Below are 27,170 nucleotides of genomic sequence, written 5' to 3'. Positions count from 1 at the left end.
TTGATATTTACTGAAAATCATTACTTTACATCCCAACAAATTAATTACAATATAGTGATCGAAAAATTCATGATAGGTCTTTAACCGAAAGGAGATAGTAATAATGTACAGATGTATAGAATCTGCCTACGTATACATCGCCCATGATGTGATTATTACACAACTTGGAATGGGACTAATTTATGCATATAAAATAATTACTAATTTACATAAATTAGCATATTTTGCATGAAGACAGGATTTTCAAGAGCACATTTGATAGGGAAATTTAAAGCTATTTACCTGATTGAGACTTTCCTAAAGTTTGGTATCTTTTTATTAACTTTTATTAATTAATTCCTATTGGCATATATGGCTTCATGCATAGATAACTGCGAATTTACAAAAATTTGCATATTTTTGCATGAAGATGCAACTTTCAACACCATGTTCTGTGGGAAAAAATAAGCTATTGACCTAATAGTGACATAGGGAAAGTGTGGTGCTTTTGTAAACTCTGTCCCCAAAACCTCAAATTATGGGCCCAAAGGCCACCGCACACCTTACGAATGTTCGCGATCCGACTTTGGAACAAATTGCATTTTGCTCATTTTCTGAAAATGTGAATGGAACATATCATTTTATTTGAGGCTAAAATTAATTGAAAGAATACTAATATAACCATTTTGAAAGATTGCAAGCTTTTATTTTGGAGTAAAGGCCAAATTAGTTTCAAATCATAGCCAATCATATGACTGCTATGACGTCATTACGACTAGATATCAAATTTGCTTTTAATTCTAAGAAGGATGATAGCATAGTCACAGATTCAGAGATGCCAACCGTTACGGATTCGCCGTATTTGTTCCGATTTTATTCCTCCAATTACGGTGTTACGGCAACAATAAAAAGATTACGGAAAAAACAACTACAATATATGTGTATTGTGTATTGCTTTGCTGTGCATGTGTATAGATGCGTGTATTGTGTATACATGTATCGTGCATGCAGCGTGTGTGTGGCCAACGGTAAACCAACGGGAGTTTCTCTACTGAGATTTCTATTGCAAGCGCCTCCGCGCGCTGCTGCTGAATACACAGCGAAGTGCGGAGTGCAAGCCGCGGTTCATGCATGCACAATGTCAATGGCGATTGACTGTACACATGAACACATGTGTGACATGGTAATCGCATGTAACTGCTAGTGCAGTGCTACTGCTAGGCACGTCACTGCGCTGCATATACGTGTATTGCATGCATATTGCACTGTAGCGAGTTCAAACTTCGAAGTAGCATTCGTCTTGGTGGTTGAAAGTTTAACATCGTTAACATCATGGAATCGCGCAAAAGAATTGTGGACGCAGGCGAAATGGAGTAATAGCCTACCAAAGAAAGGAGATTTCAGACATTTAAAATGGAATACTCTGCTGTGTGGCCAGTTATAAAGCCAAGTAAAGTGAGTAAAAACCACATCTTTTGTTCAGCGTGCAAACTGGATGTTTCAATTTCACACGGAGGACGCGATGACTGTAGAAGACATGTTTCAAGCAAAAAGCATAAAGAATATGCCAAGTTGCAGAAAGCTCCTGGAATCGATACATTTTTCCAATCCTCTGCATCAATTTCAGCTGATCACGAAATCATTAAGGCGGAGACATTGTTCACTCATTTTCTGAGTTTTTTTTTGTGAGCGTATAAACGATGCTACTTCGCGGGATGTTCCTGAGAAACTCCCATTTGTTCCTGACAAATATGGTAAATATTCCTGACAACCATCCCTTTAGGTTGGCATCTCTGCAGATTTGAACATAGGTATTAGTACAATGATTTCGAACATTACACAGTAAGATATTCCAAGTCTCAATATTAGCATCAAATTCTACTGCGTTTTATTCTAAAATTGAGTCGTAGACCAATCGTAAGGTGTGCGGTCACCTTAAGGCAGCTGACTAATTGAGACTTTCACAGTGATACTACATGCACTCCTTTCAAGTACATTATAAAATTGAGTTTGTTAATTAAAACTTTTAACCAATGTTTAGAAAAAATGTGAATAAATATATTTTCATTATAAGTTAAGCAGAAATTCTCCTGACATATACACTTATTCACTTATTTATTTATTTATTTTTGTCTCTCCTGCATACATGTAGCAGAGCAAGACTATAGGCGCCGCTTTTCTGTCGGCGGCGGCGTCAACATCAAATCTAAACCTAAGGTTAAGTTTTTTTTAATGACATCATAACTTAAAAAGTATATGGACCTAGTTCATGAAACTTGGACATGAGGGTAATCAAGTATTACTGAACATCCTGCCTTGGTTACAGGTCACATGACCAAGGTCAAAGGTCAGTAAGAGTCAATGAACTTAGACCATGTTGGGGGAATCAGTATCGAAATCTTAACCTAAGGTTAAGTTTTTGAAATGTCATCTTAACTTAGAAAATGTATGGACCTACTGTAGTTCATGAAACTTACACATAAGGGTAATGAAGTATTACTGAACATCCTGCCCGAGTTTCAGGTCACATGACCAAGGTCAAAGGTCATTTAGGGTCAATGAACTTTGGGTATGTTAGGGGTATTTGTTGAATTTCCATCGTAACTTTAAATATTTATGGAGCTAGTTCATAACATCTGAGTAATCAAGTTTCACTGTACATTATGTGCAAGATTCAGGTCACATTACCAAGGTCAGAGGTCATTTAGGGTCAACAAACTTTGGCCATTTTGGGGGATTCATTGAATTACCATCGTAACTTTGAAAGTTTATGGGTCTAGTTCATAAAACTTAGACATAAGAGTAATCAAGTATAAATTATTGTTTTGCACACATGTTAGATCACATGATCATGGTCAAAGGTCATTTTGGGTATTTTATTATCATATGAATGTTTTCTTTTGTGAATGTTTATTCAATAGCTGTTTTCAAAGTCAGCACTGCTGCTATATTAAATCGTGTAATGCGGGCGAGACTGCCAGAGGTGTTCCACTTGTTATTAAGGGTGTGTTCAATGTCGATTTTCAAATTTAAACAGCAAAATGAATCATGAATGAAAAATCAATTAAAAAACATCAAACACACACGATCAGCAGTGTACTGTTCAGTGTCAAAAATATAAAGCCGTTTATATGGTGATTGTCTTTAAATTTCCTGCTTTCGTAAGCGCAGCTTTAGTGCGCAGTTTGACCCATCACAAGAAAGGTCAGTTCTGGCACCTGTTTGTGTATGCTTCCACCATGAGAGTAAATGTAAGGACGTTTCAAAACTCATTGTGTTCAATGTTGCATTCGCAACGCTCAAGTCGTTGGATCTGAGCTGATCGCGTGTACAAACCTATCTTTTCCGAAGTTTGAAGTTTCCTCCGAATCATGATTTCCACCCCTAAAATGAAGGTGTGGATTAATTATCTATTCATATGAAGTATTTTCAAATGTAGCTTGGAGGCCAATTCAACCAAAACTGCAATTTTATTTGAATGAAAAAAATCCTAATAATCAAATGAATGTACAGGACATCTAGAAGCATGCACATGTGCATTCACTGCCGTTGACAAAATGAGAATGTGCAAATTTCAAGATTGATAATGTAGTAATGTGACTTAACTTCATTTTGATCTGCACATTTCTTCCTCTGCAGTATTCCACTGGTACTTGTTGGAAATAAAAAAGATCTTCATTTGGAAAGGTAAAGTAATAAAATATTAATTTTGTTTCAAATCAACAATAATTGACATGAATATGATTGTTTTGTGATTATTAATGCCATCACTAATGATGTGGGCAGGGTTGGCACTTTTAAAACACCACCCCCCCCCTTTTTTGAACTTGTTTAAAAATACTGCATAGACCTGTGTGTTGTCAATTTGTGGGGATGTGATTTGAGATGATTTATATATATGTATAAACCCTCTTTCTTATCGTTTCTTTCTCCTCCCTCTTCAGCTGTGTATATTAATTCATATTTGTGCTCATTTTTATATGTACAGGGGGGAAAAACTATTTAAATTGAGCTCAAATACAGGTACATGTGCATGTAATTATAGTACCTTTAATGAAATGGAAGTGTTTTACAAGCAACATACAGTGTGTGTAACACTGACATTGGACTCTTGATGTACATATGAAGGTGGAACTGATGTCCTGCATTGCTCCCTCTTTTGGTGATTTTTTAACATGTTTTTTTTACAAGTTTCTTTAATGTCAATTACTTACTTTTTTAACACTGTTTACCTAAATTTAATCAGGAATCAATTTTCAGGATCAGGAACCAAACTGAGCAAATGCAGGATATGACTTGCAAATGATTCCATGATAATATCACCACTTTCCCTTTTATAAATAGGAAGTTATCAAATTATCAGATGTCTACTATATGTATTTAGTCTTTGATAAAGCCGTCTAGTTTATAATAAATCATTTGCAAACTTTGGAAACCACCTAGAAGCATTATTAAGTGCATCCCATAACAAAATGGAACCTGCATGTTAGGTGAAAAAGGTACAACCCCAAGTGTATGCCCCACAGATTTTCTACAAAAATCTCCACAGATCACGTGTACGGAGGTGGATGGCGGGTTGTGACCAAGGCAAGGTCGTATCCTGATCAAATCGTGACCCAACTTGGTTTTGATATTGAAAGTTTAAACTCATCCTACATGTACTTGTCTGTGTGTGAGCTCTTTATATCATATTGGTATCAAAATAAAAAGGAAAATCTGAATTCTGTGATGATGTAAATGAATCACCACAAGTTATTTGTTGTTGTATGTTGCAGGAAAACAAGTAGGAATCTCAGTTTCTTTTTGTGGAACGCACTGTACAGTGATCCAATAGAATGCCATGTTTGTTGACAAGTATTGAATGCTATCATAGCTACAACTGCAATTGCTCCCTCTTTATTATGAAAAAAAAATTATCTTTGCCAAGTTGTAAATGTATGCATATCTTCTACCTTGGCCTTCTCTGGAATTATTTCCAATAAGGTTAGCAAAATATATATCAACCATCTTTAAACTAATATTTTCATATGAAAAATTTCTAACAATAGATTTTTGACATATGAAGGCCTCTTGAGTCAGCATTGCTTTTGATTTTATGGTAATGAACCTTGAATCAAGATTGCAGATGAACAAAGATTTTTGTTGTTGAAAAAGTAATCATTTACTCAAATTTACATTAAAATTACATGTATGTCCACATTCTTTGTGTTGTAGATTTCATTTAAAATTAATATATATTTTTTTCTTTGTGTTTTATAGAATTATAAGTACACAACAAGGCAAGCAGCTGGCTGATTCATGGGGTGCCACATTCATAGAATCATCAGCAAAGCAGAATGAGGTTAGATCACTTTTAACTCTTAATTTTCCATGACACTTGCCTTTCGCCCTGTTGATATATCATATTTTTTATTGTATTATGGTAGTTATGATATTTCCATACATTCTTCGTATCTGTTCAAATTTGCCTTTTTAATCCTTGACAAATTGCAAGGGAGAAAATGATGAATACTAGTAAAACAGAATCCGGAATACAGGGTGTATAAAAAAAAGGGAAACCCAAATTTCATCATTCATAATTTTGAATATATAAAGATAATGATGATGAAGTATATATTACTGCTGTGGAAGTAAACCACTTTCTATTTTATATGAATAATTTGAAATATAATACTCACTCAGAATCAATATACAAGGTAAAAATACCCAACTGCTATCATTTATAGATTTAATTTGAAAAAAAGATGTTGATATGGAAGCCTTCCATGTATCACTTAAGTGGAAGTATACCACCTGTTTTACATGAATATTGCGAAAAAAAGGTGTTCAGTATTATGTACCATGAAAGCTACAGTGAATGCAAGTTACCAGTAGAAAGGCAATGAGTTGTTCTCGTCAGTGATAGGGCTCCCATAATAACAATTCTAATATTTCTTGTTATAAATGATTGAGAGGGAACATTAGTTTTCTCTTTTGAAACCCCCAATATAGGGGGATGAACCCAGATTTATTTATTTCATTTTTTTTCTTTCATAGAGTATGTGCCACAGACCGTCTTTAGAGATGCCAGAATAGTGTTTCATAAAGAGTTTTGTCTCCAGTTATCATTGACAAATTTACTATGGGCAAATCAGATGCAATGATTTCAGTAGCTTATAACAAATATTTAGTGAAAATCACTTAATAATATATATTTCCTGAAATGCTTTCTGCCTTCCCAGATGTTTGTCTATGCTTGCCTAGTCCTGTGGCACCCACTCCCTCAGTTCAAAGAGCTCTGGCAGGAAAGTCTTTCAAAGATTTAATTAAATAGGGTTAAGGACATTTTCAGTAACTATTCTCATTGTCATCTTCATCATCATCACATTTTTGTATGTTAACTGGAAAATTATACCATATTTTTTTCTCTTCTCTCTCTTTTTTATTCTATTAATACCCAGAGTGTGGAGGATATATTCAAAACGGTGCTGCAACTCATAGATGGGAACCCCCAAATGAAAGATGAAAAATGTGTCATCATTTAAAGCCATACGGACAGAAATATTACTCCTTTTGTTCCAGAAGACACCAACTTATAACTCTTCCATCGACTTGGAAAACCACACATACAAGCAAAGTCATTCATGCAAAACTACTACTGGAAATATACAAGGCAGTGTGAGGATGCCATTGTTTTCTGGAAAGTAGTTTTAGACAGAACTTGCTTGTAGGAGTTACTGTGGTGCAACAGACCCTTCTCTTCTCTCCAATAGAGTTAAACAATGAGAATGGGGCCGGATAAAGAAGGAAAGCAGCAGCACTTTAAACCGTACCCATTGAGAAAGAATCTATTATCTAGATTCGTTACATATCCCTGCTATGAACCATGGTTTGCTGAAGTCTAGTCGCAACAGGCCAGAGAAAATGTGACACTGGTTTTCATCATGATGAAGAATACAATTGGAAGTGATGTGGAGTTAGTTTTTCAATTTGATGGTAATGATTGCATTTGTCATATTGATAACTAACTTTATTTAAATGTTATCCACCAATGCGCTTGTATTGATCTATAAATAGTAAAACTTCATTATCAATACTTATATATTTCACATGATAGTTGAATATATATACAGAAAGAGAAAGTCCTGAAAGTGGCTCATATGCAACTTGATACGATTGGTTTGAATTGCTATTGCCTTGCGTAACTTTGCCTTTATAATAAAAAAGCATGTGAAGATATCACCAAGAATAGTCTACACCATTTTTGTCCAAGTTGTGCAATATCAAATAGATGGATAGATGAGATATGTCACACAACAATAAGAGAAATCTCCTTCCAAGGGAGTTGAAGATTTTATTAAACTTGAAAAAAAATCATGGAATTGGGTATCTTTTACTCGGAGCGACAGTATGTAATTTAAAATGAGTGAATTTATCTGGTGAGTATACCAAAGCTTTGCAAAGCATAAATCTTGTATTACAAAGTTTTATAAGTTGTACATTATTGTAAAATGGCAAAGCTACTTGGAGCAATGTGTGCAGTGATGTTTGTCTCCAAGATAAAGGATTCATGATATATGACATATCTTTTGGATTAGATCAAGAATTCTGAATATTGAAGAAAAAAATAATTGTATGCAACTAAACTTCTTTGAAAGAATTTTGGTGGTTTACCATTTTTTTTCCCTCATGTGTTCATAATTTTTATAACTTTGTACGGTGAGGTTTACAATAAGGAAGTGTCAATGGGTTATATATCCCAAACTTTAGTCAGGGTTGAAATGTAAGCATCGTTAAACTGTGCCATGGCCTTTTAGGTACATGTAGGTAGGTGATCCTTGGTTAATATGATAAAATAGAACACTCTACTGCTCTATTACCTTGGTTAATAAATTTATATTTACTTCATGCATCTAACAATTTGTATGACATACTTCCCCCAGATCAATATTTTGAAGACAGATTGAAGTCTGCTCTGAATTTTAATCTTGTGCGCCTCGGAATAGAATATTTTCTAGATAGATGGCGTTATATAAATGCCTATTATTATTATTACTATTAATATTTATAGCTTTAATGTCCTGGATCTCCAAAGTTGATAGATTACTTAATTGAGGTTTCTTGCATCCTTGTTTCTGTAATTAATCTTCAATCATAAGGACCTGTGTTTATCTGAAATATGAATAACAGATTTGAGAACAAGCTCAAATTGAGTTCAAACAGATCAAAACGAAATGACTACCAAAATGTTTGGACATACTTGTATATTTGAATATTTCTGTACCAAATGATTCTGACAGAAACAAATTGCTTTAGAGAAATTATTATACATGTAGCTGTCATTTTATGGAATACAGATTTTAAAAAAGTACCCACAGGCTTATCGAGCGCTGTTAGTGATCTTCAGCTTACATGTACTTTTTTTTTTTACTCAAATCGTGTCACAACTTACTACATCTAGTTCTATGATGTGGTATTAAATAATTGTCATTGACTTTAAAAGACTTACTCTTGAAATTATTTTTCAGTGTATATATTTGGTTTTGTAATGTGATCTCCTTAAAATGCAGTACATGCAATAAGGGTTGTGGATTTGCTGCATCACAATGATTGGTGATTTACTCTTTGAGGTCATTAAAGTTGAGATAAGAAGCCTGGTTGTTGTCGATTCAATGAGGGAAAAGGATAATGCAACCATGCCAAGGGTATGATACAGAAGTCATAACTTTATATCGTTTCAATTTTATGTTAGTGCATTAATTGATATGTATAGTGAAAGTGAAATGTCTTTTAGAAAAATGTGATCATGGCATTTTATCTGGTTTTGGATATAGTTGCTCAACATTATTGAATAACAAGCTTTAAGTACTGCCAATGAAAGATTCTAGTAAAATAAACCTCAATGAGTTAAGTCACATGCTTTGATATGACTTCTTGTTTGGGGAATTCCATCAATTTGAATTAAGAAAATAATGACAAGGTAAGTCATGCAAGGAAAGAAGAATTGATGGTCTGTCAGGTCGTGAATGGTATTGATGTCAATCTTATAGTAAGTTATTCATAAGGGAGATGGTTCTTCAAGGAGATCAGATGCACAGTGGGGGTCCTGTAAAAGATTCATGTTCTGTAAGACTATAGCCTTAAAAACTTTATTGAAAATGAGAATGTTTGGATAAAATCAGTTATCCTTTTGTTCCTTGACAAAATATGTATACAGTAAAGAGTAAAAAATAAAAATAATGAGTTTTCATTTTATTGATCTTTATTAGCACAATGTTACATTTCTAGGTATGACTATTCCTGGGGGTGTTTCACAAAAAGGTTTAAGTCGTACTTAAATGCCGACGCGTACATGATATGCAACGCGCGATCTTATTGATAGATACGCATTAGTGCGCGTCGATCCTCATGACACGATCTGACCAATGCGGTCAAGCCTTTCATACCATACGCAACTCGGTATTTAAGTGTGACTCTAAGTCATACTTAAATACTTTGTGAAACACCCCCCAGAGGTATCTCCATGGTAAGACAGTGGTACAAGTAGATCCAGCTGGGTTACATACAATACAATATTATAAGTCATCTTGTTTTTTTACGATGGTAGGCCCATGCCTAATCCTGCTTGATCCATTCCTGGGATAAGGAACCAGTGACTGGTTGAGCAGTTGACTAGAAGTAATGTAATTCAATGGATAGTGACATTACTTTGCCTTCAAACATTTTATACTGCCACTTTGTTTTTAGCTCATCCGATGAGCTTTTTATATGCCGTGGCGTGGCGTCCGTCCACAATTTCAAAATGCTTCTTCTTCGCCATTTCAAGTCCGATTTCAATTCTGTTTGCTTTATATGATAGCACTAGGTGGGGGATTAAAAACTTCTACACAGAATTTTGAAACTCTTTAAATATGCTAATTTATTAGCATTTTTCAAAATTCCCAAAATATTCTTCATTATTTGTTGACAGATTTTGAATTTTTTGCTTCCATCTGGTAGAGCTTCATGAGGTTCACCAAACTTCTACACAAAATTTTGAAATTTGAAGTAGAAAATTATTTATGCTAATTTATGCGAAATTCATAAATCACAGAAAATGCCTCTTCTTTATTTTTGACTGAATTTCAAAATGCTTCTTCGTCATTTCAAGTCTGATTTCAATTCTGTTTGCTTTATATGATAGCACTAGGTGGGGAATTCAAAACTTCTACACAGAATTTTGAAACTCATTAAATATGCTAATTTATGTGTATTTTTAAAGATTCACATAAAATGCTTCTTTTTTCTTTCATCTGGTAGAACTCCATGAGGTCCACCAAACTTCTACACAGAATTTTGAAATAGAAAATTATTTATGCTAATTTATGCAAAATTATTCATAAATCACAGAAAATGCCTCTTCTTTATTTGTTGATCGATTTTTTTTCTTCCATCTGGTAGAGCTCCATGAGGTTCCCCAAACGTACACAAAATTGTGAAATTTTATCTAGAAAATGATTTATGCTAATTTATGCAGAATTTATTCATAAATCACAAAAAAAAAATTTTCTCCTTCATTTGTTGATCAATTTCAATTTTGTTTGCTTTATATGATAGCTCTAGGTGGTGATACAAAATTTCAACACAGAATTTTGAAACTCATTAAATATGCTAATTTATTCATATTTTCAAAACTCACAAAAATACTTATTTATTTGTTGATTGATTTTGATTATTTTTGTTCCATTTGAGAGCTACATGAGGTTCACCAAGGTTCTACACAGAGTTTAGAAATTTTGACTAGAAAATTATTTATGCTCAACTTATATGAAATTTATTCATAGATCACAAAAAATGCTTTTATGTCATTTCTTCATCAATTTCAATTCTATATCCTCAATTTATGTCACCAATATAATTCACTGGTGTCAACTGGGCTGAAATTAAAATTGTTGTAAATTTTGTTGCGAGATGCCGGATGAGCTCCACATCATTGATGTGCTAGTTTGAACCCCTCCTCCCCTAAAGGAAACAGAGTGAGATTAAGGAAAGCTTAAATAGTAGCTAATGCATAGCAACAATAAGTATTTGACCAGTGACATTTTATGCCTCCTCATAATTACATTGCAGTTGTAACCATATTTTGTTATGTTGAGATGAATAAGTTGTATGCTTACATCATTCCATCAGATTTGTATATTAAACTCCAATATAAAGATAAGATTCGCTAGAGTTCACACTTTGGATATTTTACTATACCATGCGAGTCAAACAAAACTTGACACCTCACAAAGCCCCAATTTAAGGAAAAAATATGTCATAAACACATGATTATTATAGATGGCCTGAAAGGGTATGTTCTCTCAAATAATTTGATACTATTTTTATGTGGTACATGTATGTCTTCACGATTAGATGATCAGAAGATATTCTTTGCAGTGATGTAAATTTTGATTTGCACCAAAGTAAGGCATGACTGCAATGAATTTATTCAGATGTCAATGTCATAATCCTACAAGGGTTGCAATCGAATCCATTTCAAAACACCTTTTTAATCATTTACATTATAATTGTTTAATAAACAATATTTAGTATCAATTCTTGAGTAAATTTAATTGAAAATGGATTTGCAAATATGTTTAATTCATGTAGAATTATGACATCATTGGCTTCTGGATTCATTCAATGCAGTCATGTCTAACTTTGGTGCAAATCAAAATTTACATCACTGCACAGTCAGACGGCAGGTCCCAAGAAAGTGGCTTCTTTCATCCAAGTGATATTCATGACTTGAGATGTTTTGCATATTTAATGAGCTTGATACGGACCAAAACACTTCTTTTCATTCGGTCATTGCTGCTCTAATTGTGCATCGAATTTCATGAATTTGGTATCATTGTAAAGAAGAAGAATCATTCTTTTAGGTCATGTGTTTGAATTTATTCGAAGATTTTGTAATATAGGTTAAAATTTTTATCTAAAATATGCTACAAAACAATTATTTTCACCTGACAAAAGCTGCTATTTTCACACTTTATTTTTGTTTGAGCCCAAATGATTTTTAAATCATGATAAAGCTGAATATGTATGCTTTAAAATGATATAGGTTTCAAAATAAGAATTGGTTTAATCGGGTCAAGATCACACTTTTCATTTGCCAAGTACATAAAGCAGCTTGAAAACAAGAATACTGCACTCTGATTGGTCAAAGAGACCACACGCTGCCAAATTCCAACAGTTCCAGTGCTTGGGTTCATGGGAAGGTCACACTTCCCACGTGGTAATCTCCTCAAATACCCCGCGCCTGTTGTTCTGTGAACCTTATCCAGCCAATCAGAACTCTGGATTTCATGCAAGTACAAAATTTCAGAAATCTCGTCTTGTACCTTGGTTGGAAAAGTGTGATCTTGACCCGATTAAAAGGTGCCGCATATCAAGAGTGGCATTGTGAGAAAGTACAGAAGTTTAGCTTTATGGTGATATAGATATCATTGAGGCTCAAAACAAAAAGTTTTGCACAATTTGCAAAAGAAAACAGAGGAAGAAAATTCAGTTTTGAGGCACATTTTCAGGCCAGAAATTTACTTATTTAACAAAATATTGTATACAAAGTAAATGACCAATATGAAAGAATAACATTTACTCTATCTGATGGTGCAATAATATTTCATTGAACTTGAGGTTAAAACAGGTAAATTCTTAGAGAAAGAAAATCTCACGAATCACGAGATTTTGCCAGGAGGAGGATTCAGCTACGAGATGATTTGGATGAATCTGGCCTTTTTGCTCATTAGCATAGGGACCTGCGGTCTGACTGTGCAAGAAATACCTCCTGATCGTCCAAGCATGTAAACAAAACCCATGGGTTTAACCTTTTTTTTTTTTTAAACCACCTTTTTTAATTCAGGCCTTTGTTTTTCTTGTTTACATAAGTATGTAATGACATTATGTTCCTTTTCTGTGCCTAGTTTGCTGTGATGTTATTGATCAGAGGATTTTCATTGGTGCAAACTCTTTTGCTTTGCATTTGTGATTTTATATAGCCCATTGAACATAATTCTGTAATTTTGATTGATTATATTGACTACACAATGTAAATATGCAGGGATGTCTAGTTCTGTACACTGAGGCATTATGACCCCCTTCTGCCAGATGATGGAAGCCCGGGGGGGGGGGTACTTAGTATAAATGTATGATATGTACGTGCTGCGGTCGAGACCCATTTTCAGCCTAAATTTCTGTTCCAGAACATCACCAATTTGGCAATTTACTGCATTTAGTGGACAGCCAAAGCTCTGTACAGCAATTGGAGACTTTCGATTGGTTCAATCATCATGACCAATATCATGCATATTCATGCAATGCTCTGAAACACAGAATTCGTGCCGTCCAGAACATTGCATTTTTAGCAATTGTTCGATCCTATGGCAGTTCAGGAGACCCTCAGTTTAAGACCAAGGGTTAGTTCCAGGGGCCCCTATTTTTCGTTTTTGATGCAGCACATGTTATAATTCAAGTACCCCCCTCCCCACCCCCCCTCAATGTAAGTTGTTGTAATTTTATCATTTAACATAAATATAGCAAATAAATTATTCATATCTAAGCTTAAATTTACAAAAATATTGTAGAATGTGTAAAAGTTATTCCGCAATTCAAATATAAAAGTATATATGGCAGAGTATATCAACAAAGGCTCAATTGTCCATTCTCATTTCTATTGCAAAAATAGACTTAAAAACAAATGAATTTTCAACTCAGCTGTTGCCTATGAAATTACCATGAAGAGATAGTCACTGCAAATACATACAAGATGTGATTTTACATTGCATGGTTGTACTTTGGATGATGATGAAAACAGGTACATGTATGTGTTCCGTTGAGACACATTCTTATTTTTGTAAACTTGTGTTCAAATGGGAATCCCCTAATGTCCCATTGGCAAATATACATCATAACAGGGAAGTGGTGTGCTGGAAAGATTTCCTATAAAAGAGCAGTATTTTGTTCTGTGCACACATATTTTATGTAATATTTATATACTGGTATCAGCAACATCATGGAGCTGTACGACTCTATATAAAACATATATATTATGCATATTTACACTTGTGAGTTTGGGTTTGAGCATTACAGAAACAGGAATTGATTTGTACCTTGAACCATTGCCTGGGTAATATGGTGATTATTTTCATTCTGGTGTGTGCATATGTAATCCAATAATTCAAGAACTGTTTATGAACTATAAAGCTAATATCTCCAATCAGCACATGCACATACATTGTGTTCATGATTTTATAAATCTTCACTGTAAGCATTTTGTATTTCATGTATCTGTAGAAAATGAAAATCAGCAGTTATAAGAAGGAAGGAAATTAATTTAAAAACATCAATTCAAGAACTTCTTGCATTATAAACTTATTCACACAAAACTTGACATGGAGAGGAGTAATTTAGCACTCCCTCCCCCTTTTCACACATTTTCTATTAATTTGTTTGTGTGCAAGCTGTTACCCTGAGTTGGCCATATTCAACAGAAAATGTCAGTAATGGAAATAATGTTCAGTTGTGGGAGAGTTTAAACTTGAGTATTTAAATGGATATAGAATTTGAATACTTTAAATAGTGACCTGGAGGGTGTTTCATAAAGCTGTTCGTAAAGTTACGCACAACTTTACGCACGACTGGAACATGTTCTTAGGTCATAAATCAATTACATAGGGATATCACATAGCACAAGAAAGGATCACCAGTCGTACGTAAAGTCATTCGTATCTTACGAACAGCTTTATGAAACACCCACCTGGAATAAAAATTTCTTCATTTGCCTATGCTAACTGATACCGAGTTATAAATTTCAAACTTAGGTGACATGTATTTGAGCAAGATTGGTTTGAAAATTATCAAAATATTACATAAATATAGTTTTGTGCATGGATACTGTTCCATTGGTCACTCATGTGGAGAACCATTGAGATTTTCATTCATGGAACATGAGTACAAGCTGTGTGAGTGCCCATAGTAGCATTGTATCGCTTGTGTGGGGATTCCCCCCGAAACCTTTGTGTGGTGATATGGAGCCCCTCCTAATTCAATGCCTGAATTCTGTCCAAGTAATCAGGTTAATGTACCTTATTTGAGAATATAATGTATTATATAGCTATGTTGAAAAAGGACAGATTTCATGTGTCCAAAAGCTCAGTATGAAATGTAGCCTTAAAATGGCTTTAATTATTATATGTGAAAATAAATAACTCTGTACATGTACTTTATAATAACATGTAGTCTATTTTACAGTAGTTAGAATTTCAATAAAAATGAGGTGACACCTTTTTATGAAACAATTTCTTGAATTCCTCAATTCTCTTTCGTTCAATTTGTGACCAGATATGTTGTTGAATTTCTAGAAATAGTGGAAATTGGGATATTACTTCCACAGTTCCAAATAAAAGCAAAGAATGTAAACAAACAATACATGGGAAGAATTGTGTGACAAAGTGAGACAATGACTCAGGGATATGCCACTGTGTCAGGCCTTGAATGTTTGTACAGACAACTGATTTTTTTCTTCAAGTTTTTGTCTCGCCTGCATAGCAGAGCGAGACAATAAGGCACTGCTTTTCCAACGGCGGCGGTGGCAGCGTCAACATTGAAATCTTGACCAAGGTTAAGATTTTTGAAATGTCATGGACCTAGTTCATGACACTTGGACATAAGGGTATTCAAGTATCACTGAAAATCCTGTGAGAGTTTCAGGTCACATGAGTAATTAAGGTCAAAGGTCACTTAGGGTCAACAAACTTTGGCCATGTTGGTGGTATTTGAGGAATTGTCATCAAAACTTAAAAAAGTTTACAGATCTAGTTAATGAAACTTGGACATAAGAGCAATCAAGTATTCCTGAACATCCTGTGAGAGTTTCATGTCACATGACCAAGGTCGAAGGTAATTTCGGGTCAATGAACTTTGGTAATGTTGGGGGTATTTGAGGAATTATCAAAACTTAGTTTATGGTTCTAGTTAATGAAACTTGGACACGAGCAACCATGTGTCCTTGAATATCCTATGCGCCTTTCAGGTCACATGACCAAGATCAAAGGTCATTTAAGGTCAATGAACTTTGGCCATGTTTGGGATTTATGCTGAATTGGCATAATAAATTAGAAAGTTTATGGATCTAGCTCATGAAACATAGACATAAGGGTAATCAAGTATGAATAATTCTTTTGCACACGTCTTAGGTCACATGACCAAGGTCAATGGTCATTTTGGTCAATGGATATAGTATTTCATCGTTTCCTTTTGTGAATAATTATTCAGTAGCTGTTTTCAAAGTCAGCACTGCTGATATATTGAATCGCGTCATGCAAGCAAGACTGCCAGGGGCGTTCCACTTGTTTAATACTAGTACCCTGGATACCTTGTTACATAACGAGAACCCATTCAGAAAAGCCTTGCAATAATGGTAACTTTGCCATTTTGATACATGGCATCGGGGCTCAGCAGCCAATCACAATCAAGGTTCCAAGTTATTTATCACCATGGCAAAATTACAATATTTGTAAGTCCTTATGAAACAGGCTCAACTAATGCGAACGAGACCATATAAAAAAAAATAAGAGTATGTTTTGGTGTATTATGTATTCATATAATTTAAAATTATTCTTACTGAAATTATTTTAGGTCCTCCCTTTCTGACTTCTAAATTCTAAATTCATGAACCCAGGAAGCATTTCATCAACATTTGTGGTCTACAGTCTTTAGTTTTGAGAGCTGAGAAGAGAACATGCACCATAAAATATATCACAATGAAAACAATTTGTAAGTTAATTGAAGATTTTTAATAACAGATTGATATCAAATGGTTTGGGGGGATTAATCTTCCTATACGTGCTTTGCTTTTTACCTTCTGGATAAAAGAACACCTTACTGTTAACAGTAGTAAAGTCTCATTTGTCCCAAATAAACTTTGATACATTTCCATTTAATAAGCACCAATATCATACAGAGAATTCAACTTCGATTTCAGAACAGATAACAAATCTGGAGAAAATGTATTTGAAAAAAATGAGAAGTGAGAAATGAAGAGATGCAGACAACATGAGAAGTCAAAGAGCAGTTGTGTCACTACATGTACATGATCTGCTGAGAGAAGAATGAAATAATATGAAATTAACAAAGCATATACCGGTAGAATAAAATGATGAATCCTTTTACTAGTATGCAAAATGGCAGAATTGATTATGCCTGACCGATTTAGCAAATCCAGAACAGATATTGATGTCGAATAATCAATAACACTAGAAATTATCTTTAACGTATCATTAAGAAGTGAGAACAATTGACTGAAGAATTCAAACTCCTAACACACTGAAATAAATACCAGCAGTCAAGGCAGACAACCAAATTGGCATCAAAGACGAGATGTATATTATAGTCCAAATGCATGAATTTTGCTGCAAAAACGAGGAAGCAGTTCAACTTCCATTTAAATGCAGAGCAAACACTATGTTGATGCTTATGTACCCCTTTATACTTATTTTAGGGAAATATGAATGTGACACGGGAAAATGGGAGAAAACCCTCATACAACGGTCTACTTTATTTTTATAGCACTTTAAAAAGAAAGTTAACAAAAGATCATGACAAATGAAATAAGAATTGATTCTTCCAAGTACACAGCAGAAAATCATGCAATATGCATTTTATGGGCATGGATATTAATGCATCAGTATTAAAGAGCCCCCAAGTTGGAGATCCCCATGTGAATGCGGCTGGGTGTAATTGTGTTTCATTAGGCATGTATCAATCCGATTTGATTACTTACATCTGGGGGATAAACTTTAATGACAAAATGAGTCCATGACCAGACTATGGCTCACACTTCTGATCTCTGAATCCAATTGAACATGCTGCTGCATACAAAGGTGCAGACTATAACACCAAGTTGTATGCATGCTTGTGAGTGTGAATGAGTTTTACACCATCTGAAAGATGCGACCCAGGGTTCAAATCTTCCCCCTTGTAGCTTGGATTACAGATGGACACTGCAAGGCCCAGTTATTGTACATCCATTACTCTTGCTCACTAGTCATATACTTTTAATTTTATATGGATATTATAATTGGGAACACTTTCATGCTGCTTCTTGCTGTAAATAAAGAATCTATAGCTGCAATTGACAAATCTGGCAGAATGTATATAATAAAACTACATGTATATAATTTAAATACCACATATTAATGTACCGTAATCACTACATTAGGACTTGTTATTGTGCTTTAAAAAGTTTTTAGTTTTTAGTATTTTTTTCTTGCTGTGTGGTGAATTCTTGAATAAATATAAACATTAGCTAAAGTTGCAATACAAGCAGGTCGGGTAGTATTCTTATCTTTTCTTACAATGGGGGTCGAATATAAATGAAAAAAAATACAAAACTTGAGTCCATGTATTTTTCAAAAGAAATATTCACAATACGTATGACACACACCATGATACAATGTGATCTTGAGTTTGACCAAATTTGTAGGAATTAATCATCCTCATTCAAATTGAAATTCAAATCTGTTGCTGAATGAACAATATATTCTAATAACTATATTGTGAATAAATTAAATATGTGTATAACGAGACATACAAGTACATAATCATATAAAAGTAGACCTTTATCTGAACCTAAGACTGAAATCTGAAGACGAGCTTACAGTTTCAAAAAGTTATCCCACTTTAAAGTTTAAGTGAGACATTTTAACCCTCTACAGATCTTAAAGAGAATAATTCAAATGACTTAAATTTTGTGCCTAACTTAACTACCTACCAACTAGTCACAAAAAAAAAAGAATATCATGAATACTTACCAGTAATACCACCTAATGGGTTTGCTTTGACTAACAGGCGGCAAAACACCAAATACTTTTCCACAAAAAAAAAAAAGAAGAAGAAAGAGTTAGTTTAAAAGATGGAACAGCAATTTGTGGCCTAATGTTTTTAAAAACTTTATTTATTATCATAATTTTCAGCAACTACCTCAAAGCTACCTGGACTTTCATCAAAGTGCAAATTTATGTGGCTCTGAACAGCTTGCATTGGTACATAGTCTGGGAATAGCATATTGCAAACAGGACAAACCCTCCCTTCTTTGGACGATGGATTTGAGAAATTTGTCAGAGTTTCCAAACCATCTCTTTCGAGATCTTCAGAATATGTGTTTAGTGAACTATCTTGGGGGATGGCACTGAAGTAGTTCATATGCTGGGACCTCTGCTGGGCAGTGTTCAGCTGACTCATGGCTCCTAGCGTTGGAGAAGCCATGCCACCATCCTTGAATTGTACACTACTCCATTGAACAGATGATGGTAACAGCATGTCTTGGGTTGTACCACTGTTGTCACCTGTACACTGTTGAACTTGACTCAAAGGTAACTTTCTATCATAAAGAGCGACATTGTCCCTGGGCTGAGAGGCACTCTGCATTGCATACTTTGAAAATGCCCCTAATTTGTCTATTTTACCTGAAGATTCTGAAGAGTTGGCAATGCTGTCTTTACCGATCAGCAGATGCTCAAATGATCTCACTTCAGGAGGTGTATCTGGTGGTCCACGAACTGGATAATCATCATCTGAATCTGAAGAATGCTCTGCAAATCTACGACTGAATATTTCAGATGGTGGTGAAGTACTGATACCAAGGGGTATGCTTTGTCTCTTAAATACGCTGTCAAGGCTGCTGGGTTTGGAGAGCAAGGACTGGTCCGTGACCTTCTTTTGCTGGGGTGAAAGAAATGTATCCGATTTAGACCTGGCATGAGGATTGCTATTTTGAAGAACAGTAAGCTGCTTTGGAGGCAATGGACCTCTAATCCCATGAAACGTCCCTTGGGGAGGCCGTACTGCTACTGGCATCTTCGGCATTGCACCACCTGACATCAATGTGAAACTGGGAGGAAGAGGCATCTTGGCGGTCTGGCTAGTTGACTCTCTGCTCTTGAGACCAGAGGGTCCAGCAGAATTGAATCCAGTTGGTAACTGTCCTTGTCTCCTCTGACTCAGCAATGTATGATCTGTGAGTATATGGGGGTGTAAGCAAATATGGCAATTATGATATGAATCAAACTGAAGATGGAATGATAAAGAAACTTTTCAAATGTCTCACTCTTCCTTTTTTTTTGCATTGGCTTTGGACTGGTTAAGTGTCATCAATTATACATCAATTAAAGGGCTCAAAGAAAATTAATTTGATTGATGTAATTTTGCTAAACACAAACATAATTTTTAAGCCTTAAAAAAATTTCACAAATTAACAGATACCTGAACATATAACAGAGGTAAACTTTTCCCAGAGTAAATTAATTTATCACAGCGTCAGATCAAAAACAATTAAGTTGTGCAAAGTTTCACCACTTTTCTGTGGAGCATTGTCCTGCTTACCATTGATTCTATCACCATTTGGTTCAATGCCATTATCATGTCCACATCTCTGACAAAGTCCCCTCTCAGCATTTACTGACACTACCTCCTGGCTAAGACTTTGAATAGTGGAACTCATCAGCCTGAGCAAGTTCCCAAGGTCATAATTCTCAAGAGCCTCTCTCTGGGGAAGGTACATGTCCCTCTCCATTTCATCCACATCATCAAGATTCTGGGATTCACCAATATTGAAACACAAATGATCAATCTTTTCTACAAGTTTCTGAAAAAGACTTCTGAATGTCCAGAGGTCTTCTGCTGGAATTGCAGAGGAAATTGATGAATCGCTACTCGATACACCTGAGGACACCTCTTCTGTCTCCATTGAAATTGACATCGAGAGGCCCTCAACAACTTGTTCCTCAACAATGCCAAGGTTCTTTGAAACTGATTTTAGAAGGTTATCAACTGCTGACGCTACGTCATCATTTCCCATACATTTGTCCATCTCCTTGACAAACCATTTGTCAATCTTTGATTGTGACTTTGCTGGAGGTTTACCACTGTTGTTGAGCAAGTGATGGATGTTCCAATGCATTAGTCTCCATATTTGGTATACTTGTTGCCTGACAGACCTGTCAGTCTCACTCCCAAGTGCCATATTTAACCAAGCAGGAGCAACACTATCATCATCATTTCCTAAACTTATGACAATACCCTGGAGTAGAGCAAAGAATTGCAATAAATATTTGGAAATATCATGCCAGTTTCTGACTTCCAATTTCAGGTTGGATTCTCTGGTCTGTGCCTCACCATGTTGAGCTAATGACTTGCCGATGTAAGCTGCAAGATCTTGTAATAAGTTTTTGACTTCTAAGCAACTTGAAAGCTTGTTTTCAAATATCTCTTCACAAAATTTAGACTGCTCCTTAATCCTGGTAGGGGCAGAACTGCCTTTAGGGTGTCCAGTCACATCTGGAGATGACAATGCTGTCGGTTTCTCAATGGTACCAAGGTAATGTGATCCTCCTGGATACCCAGACATAGCTTTTGTGTTTAGCCCAAGATTTACCTGATCTCTTTCCCTTCCATCTGCTTTCTTCAGGTGCCCCATTTCTTTTTCAAGTGAAGAGTTCTTATCTTTTAATGCAGAATTCTCCCTTTTTAACAAAGCATTCTCTTCTTGAAGATGCGATATTCTCTTTCTGTTTTGAGACTCCACTGCTTCATTTAATTTTACTTTACTGTGGAGCTGACTTATCATTGAGTTTAGAGCTTCTTGGGAACCCGACGAGGGACCTGGAATACGTCCAGCCATCTTTCTCTTGGATCCTGCTTTCCTATCTTACATGTGATTTCAATGGTGGTACACCTAGTGATATGCATGCCAGTATTTCATGGATTGGTCTCTTGTACTTGCACTGGATGAAGGCCTCTCACTGAAAAATAATAACAAATGAATATTTTGGAAATTTTATGAAGGGTAGAATTCAGTTATATTCTTTTTTAACTTGGAAGCACTGTATTGTTTTCAGGGAAGGGAAATTGAGAACCAGATAATAAAAGAAAATAGGACAATAACAAAACTACTTTGATTCTACAATGTAAAACAACAAAGTCCTCTTGTTTAATCATTGAAAAGGGAATCCACCAAAATGAGGCCCTTCAATTCAGAAACTATTTTAATGAATCACTGCAGTGAACTGATAATGAATACCGGTACTAATTTATCACGGTCAATTGTAAAGTACACCATCAGATATGCCAAGTCTCACGCACTATGTGTGTGACTCCCACATTAGGGACTCTTGCTCATCCCTTCAAATCTCTTTCTCACGCATACATGTGCAAAAGCCTATCCCCATATATTTTACACACAATGTCTTTGATCTCACAATGGATTATGGAAAGTCTCACGCATAGCTGGTCTTTGTACTTGGCATTTCTGCACTACACTTTTGACCTAAATGCAATTCTAATGGGCATTTGTCTGCTGGAGATATTAGATGGGGTTTGGGAACAGGTACTTTCAAAACTTTTACATGCTTCTGAATCTATTGCTTCTCTTGAACTGCAATTGTACTTTTTATTCTAATGAAGACAAATTCTTACATTAATTCAACAGCACAGCATGAATGGAGTATGATTGATACTTTAATGACCATATTTTCATGTCGCTTCCTATTCCTCCTGCCCCCTCCCCCAGAAAAATGACATATTCCGCTTTTATATAGCATTAAATACATTGGAACAATGTCTCTAAGCACTTTACAGATCATTCCCATGTTCATCGGATCCTGGCATGTCCGCACACAATGCATGCACTTTCTCCACTCCCTGGGGAGCATTCCATCAAAAGTTAATTAGTCACATTGGAGCAAAAAAAAGACAAAAAAAAAATAAATTTACAAACAAAAGATCATTTAATGCACCAACATCCTTCCAAATGGAAGGGGGAGGTGCTCCTTTATTTTCAAAAGAAATGTAATCTCAGCCAGTCATATTTTCAAAATGGTCACCTGCCTAGGACCAACTGAGAATCTGAGATAAGATATAACATCTCACATCTTTCAAAGGATAGATATATATAGGAAAAGTCCAAGATATGCATGGGACATTCAGAGATTTTCAACCTCTAAAAATATTTAAAAAGCATTTGGATTTTCTGTGTTATCATCGTATGATGGATACCTATGAAAAGAATACTCTTTAAAAATTTGATGACATTTGACCTTGGATTACATATTTTATCAACAAAAATGTACTGACCAGAAAAAACTAGAACTATCACTGAAGTTGATTATAATACCCCTGCTCTACTTTGTTTGGCGGGGGTATAAAAAAAGAGATTAAAAAAAATAAAGTTCAAGTTAAAAATTCTCTGAAAGTATTTTATTCATGAACTCGTGTTTAGCTGTGAAGAAAGGTATCTTCTGAACTTTATTTCAGTAAAGTTTTAATTAAAAAGAATAAGGGATATTTTGTTGATCTGTAAATTTTTTATTACAAAAAGTACACCTTTCGAATGGGACAAAGCACACCTTACATGAACAGCAATCCCCAATAATCAGGTATGCTCATGAATATAATAGCTTCATATTTAGTTCTAAAAATAAAATGACATTTTGTGAGAAATAAAATACACTTACGAGTGGTCACTTCCCAACTTATGGAACCGTATTGAAGCTATTTTTTTGTCTTTGAGAATTAATTAAAAAACAATTAAAAAGCGAATTTTCAAGCTCAAATTTGTTTGTGTAGACCTCTCAATATTTCACGTGATATTTTTGTATATCGAAAAGTCTAGTACAAATTTTGAGACCAAAATCACAAGAATCGGGACCACAGTTCTGAAGTTACAAATTTTCAAGAAAGCGGAAGGTTAAAAATGCTCAAAATTGTGATTTCATGTACAATTTCAATAAAAATCTCATTGTTGCTCTCTTAAATCACTCATAATCAGTGTATATAAAAAAAAATAATTAAAGAAAATATTTTCAGAGAGAACATACATATCCCCAAATCAAATTTTAAAAGCAGTTATAGATTTTAATAATGAAAAAAAAAGGAATTGCTCATCAAATAATTCCAAAGACTGTGCTTCTTAATCCCGAATCATATCTCATCATGCAAATATGATACAAGAAAAGGCATGTGTTTAAACAAAACTAGATCTAGACCAGTATGGTCTTGGCCTAAGTATGGAAAAGTCTGATAGCCCATAACAAATTTTCTATATATAAACGTGTTCAACCATATTTCACATTTATCTGTAACTCCAAAGTCCAGACTTTTGTCATTAAATTCATGATAGTAAAATGTCAGAAATTATTACAAGATCCCCAAGTCTGCGCAGTCCCCCTTAGGCCCTTGTCTGTGCACACACGTATCTGTGTGATTATTTCTAGTAGATAAGCAGCGACCACAAAATTTACACCTGCAATAGAGAGATTTTCATTTTAAACATCAAAATGATGGAATAATATTGAATTTCAGGCTTTTCATTTGATGGCCTAACAATGCAATGCAGCCTTTTCTAATCAAAATCTTTGAATGGTGTGTAGACTTAAGTCGATGGGTGTGCCATTTTACTGTTAAATTTGAAAATGACTGGCCAAGATTTTTTCCAAGAAAATCATATAGCCTAGGGTCTAGATTATATCTATTTCAATTTTCCATGAGATGTTTGTCACACATGATTATTAAATATAATATAGAGAACCTTATCAAATTATTTTTTTGTGAAAAAATTCATATTCTTTTAAATTCCGTCTTACTTGGTTGAATCATGAAAAGTTAAATAATAGGTGCGCAGACATGGGACCCCCCTTCATAAATAAATTGCCAAAAAAGGTGGTTAAACTCCTTATGAACGTCAATTATAAAAATGAAAGATGACGAGCGCGAGCGATAGACCGCGACTGGCATGGTAATAAACTAGACCAAAAGCTTCGGTCTCTGTTATGTTGGTTGTTCAGCTGAACTCCGTTGGCTTCACTCACCAAATACAGAGACCGAAGTTCTAGCGCGATCTGTACAGGGGACTCAATGGCCATATGTTTATGTACTTAAGATTGGATAAAACGGGGAAGTGAATTTGCGCGACAGCTGAGGTAAGTCACTGTTTTTGTTCCTTTTAACTTGATTTTTCTCCGTTTTTTGGCAATTAATGACAAGAGGGAATATTAATTTGCATTTTGGTCGCATTAATTTTCAAAATTTTTATTCATTAAAGACAAAAATTGAAGAGCCCCGACGGGGGGATTTTGCATTGCAAGTCCCCTAATGGTGGCTGCACGCTAGCGAGCCGTCTGTGTACGAGGAGAAATAAAAAATAAAAAATGTTAAAAAACTCCTCGAAACAGACGGCTGCCAGCTGTCTAGGTAATAAACATGACTAGGCAAATTCTACTAGAGGGATCTCTGAATAGAATAGAGGGATCTCCTTTAGTAGAATTTGTCCCTAGTCATGTTTATTACCTGTTAAAACCAGAGAACAATAGATATGAAACTTCATACCCTTCGCCTCGCATACGGTACCGCTGGCGCTGCATGTAGCTTTCTCCGACTCTGAGTTGACTGAGCTCTATATATCTGCGGTGCAGTGCGACATACAATGCAAGCAAAAACACCGAGATCTGCATGCAAGTAACCTAAGTAAGTTGACCTGCCTGCCCCACAAATAATCAAAATCGTACAAAAGTGAAAAAAAAAAGAAACGCATTATACTACTACACTAGTCGTTACCCTTTTCTCCATAATCTTGCTCAGAAGATTGGGGATTTCCTAGTTATTTCGCAACACCGAGTTACTACTGGTCCTGTGAATGTGCTGACAAAACCGGGAATTTTTTTACGTCAGGGAATTCCCCTCAACTGTGATTATGAAAGCGTAGGATCGAAAACAGCCGTTGTATTCATTTTGATTCAAACCGATTAAAACCTGCCATTCCAACCGCCTGGTACAACAAATGTACCGGTACGGTAGACTCACCGTAAGCTATTCTGACTGAGATATTAGTATTACACCACGATTTCTTCTTTATTGGTTTTGCTGGCAACCAGTCAAGAAACTGTTGCCAATGCTATTTGGAGTTTTTTTTTCTATTAAAAGTATTTGAGCTTCTTCATGTATCTTGGACTTAATAACCTTACTTTTTTGGTGAAAACCTTTTTTTTTTGCTTGTCGATTTTTTTATGGTTAAAATGACCTTACATTTTGGGTGATAACTTTTTTAAGGTTTTTTTTTTGCTTGTCAGTTTCCAGCCTTTGGGGACAGATTTCTGCCCATGACATGCATGATATGATTGTTAGTATATTATGTATGGAATTAGTTCCAATTTCAGTACCTGCATGGAAGTACGTACACTCTGGAGCATGGGCCATAACATATAATATAACTTTGTGTGTACCTGCATGTAGGCTGTACATAATCGAAAAGATTGCATGATCACATATCTGGTGAAAAATAGAGGAAAAGACTTCTTGGCGTTATTTTCACACATAAGATCACCTTGTACATCGCACTTAAAGTTGGTAAAATATATAGATATCAGAAAGGTAGCCCATATCCTCTTAAAAGGGCATACATATACACGCACACATACATAATGAGTTTCGTATTCCTGACGCAGATGCGAGGTTTGTGTAAAAAATTTGGATAATAAAATACTTTGAATAAACTTTTTGTTGGAACTGAATGTATTAAGTGAAAACTTTCTTACAAAAAAAAAATTTGTATTTTGGAGAGCACTGTATCCAACACGCGGAAATATCGTGATAAATATCTATCTATCTATCTACAGTGTATATATATATATATAAAACACCAAGAAAAGACCCTGGATCCTGAAGAGTGCTCTACAATTGATGGAGCTGGCATAATCCGAGGTAGGATGGTTGGATCAAACTGGCAGTAGCCGTGTTGATCTAACCATCCTACCTCGGATTATATATATATATATAATACTAAATAGGTTCATTATTGCGGACTAAAATAATCGCTAGAGGGTATTCATTTGTCTCGCAATCTACTATGGTCAACAAGGAAATTTGTGATCACTCTCGCAAAAAGCGATTATATATATATATCTCTAATTTGGATCATAGGGCGAATATACGTCTGAAAAAGAGGTATCTTAAGGGGACTTCGTTCTAAAGGGGAATTTTTCAAGAGTTTGACAGTGTTTTTCATTGCCTTGCATTGTCCCGCACGCTTCAGACTGTTCCAATCTGGACTACAGAGGGGGTAGTACATGTAGACTGAGGACTGGTCATACGTCCATTTGTTTTATTTCGGGGAGATTAACAGCGGTGCAAAATTTTGGTGT

The 27,170-nt window shown here is 35.1% G+C and overlaps 2 protein-coding genes across 5 annotated transcripts in view; one reads left to right on the top strand and one right to left on the bottom strand.

Annotated features, from left to right (window-relative positions):
- Positions 1-11,252, top strand: part of LOC129255803 (GTP-binding protein Rheb-like) — a 38,789-nt gene extending 27,537 nt beyond the window's left edge. The window contains exons 5-7 of the mRNA XM_064096603.1: positions 3,619-3,666; positions 5,239-5,320; positions 6,420-11,252. Coding sequence (XP_063952673.1) covers positions 3,619-3,666; positions 5,239-5,320; positions 6,420-6,503 — 214 coding nt within the window. The 3' untranslated portion in view covers positions 6,504-11,252. The remainder of the gene's footprint in view (positions 1-3,618; positions 3,667-5,238; positions 5,321-6,419) is intronic.
- A 5,645-nt stretch (positions 11,253-16,897) lies between these two features.
- On the bottom strand, positions 16,898-25,846 carry LOC129257659 (uncharacterized). Of its 4 annotated transcripts, none has more exons than XR_010292971.1 (4): positions 25,588-25,846; positions 20,362-21,779; positions 18,080-19,994; positions 16,898-18,017 (listed from the first exon to the last, which is right to left on the bottom strand). XR_010292971.1 is itself a non-coding variant. In XM_054896030.2 (3 exons), the coding sequence occupies exons 2-3, from the start codon at positions 21,656-21,658 to the stop codon at positions 18,931-18,933; spliced, it is 2,361 nt and encodes a 786-aa protein (XP_054752005.2). In that variant the 5' UTR covers positions 21,659-21,779; positions 25,588-25,846; the 3' UTR covers positions 16,898-18,930. The 4 variants fall into 4 exon arrangements, 2 of the variants coding, with proteins under 2 accessions (XP_054752005.2, XP_054752007.2); XR_010292972.1 differs by having other exon boundaries at positions 25,360-25,599; XM_054896030.2 differs by having other exon boundaries at positions 16,898-19,994.
- Positions 25,847-27,170: the final 1,324 nt, after the last annotated feature.

Source organism: Lytechinus pictus, chromosome 3 (genome assembly GCF_037042905.1).
Source record: "Lytechinus pictus isolate F3 Inbred chromosome 3, Lp3.0, whole genome shotgun sequence".
Lineage (NCBI taxonomy): Eukaryota > Metazoa > Echinodermata > Echinoidea > Temnopleuroida > Toxopneustidae > Lytechinus > Lytechinus pictus.
The sequence above is the reverse complement of the archived record's forward strand: the minus strand, read 5'-3'. Positions and strand labels throughout refer to the sequence as shown.

Coding starts and splice junctions, on each gene's coding strand:
- LOC129257659 (XM_054896030.2), bottom strand. CDS start 21,658: ATGGCTGGACGTATTCCAGGTCCCTCGTCGGGTTCCCAAGAAGCTCTA. Junction 19,995..20,361: donor AAATGGTGATAGAATCAATG/GTAAGCAGGACA, acceptor ATATACTCACAG/ATCATACATTGCTGAGTCAG.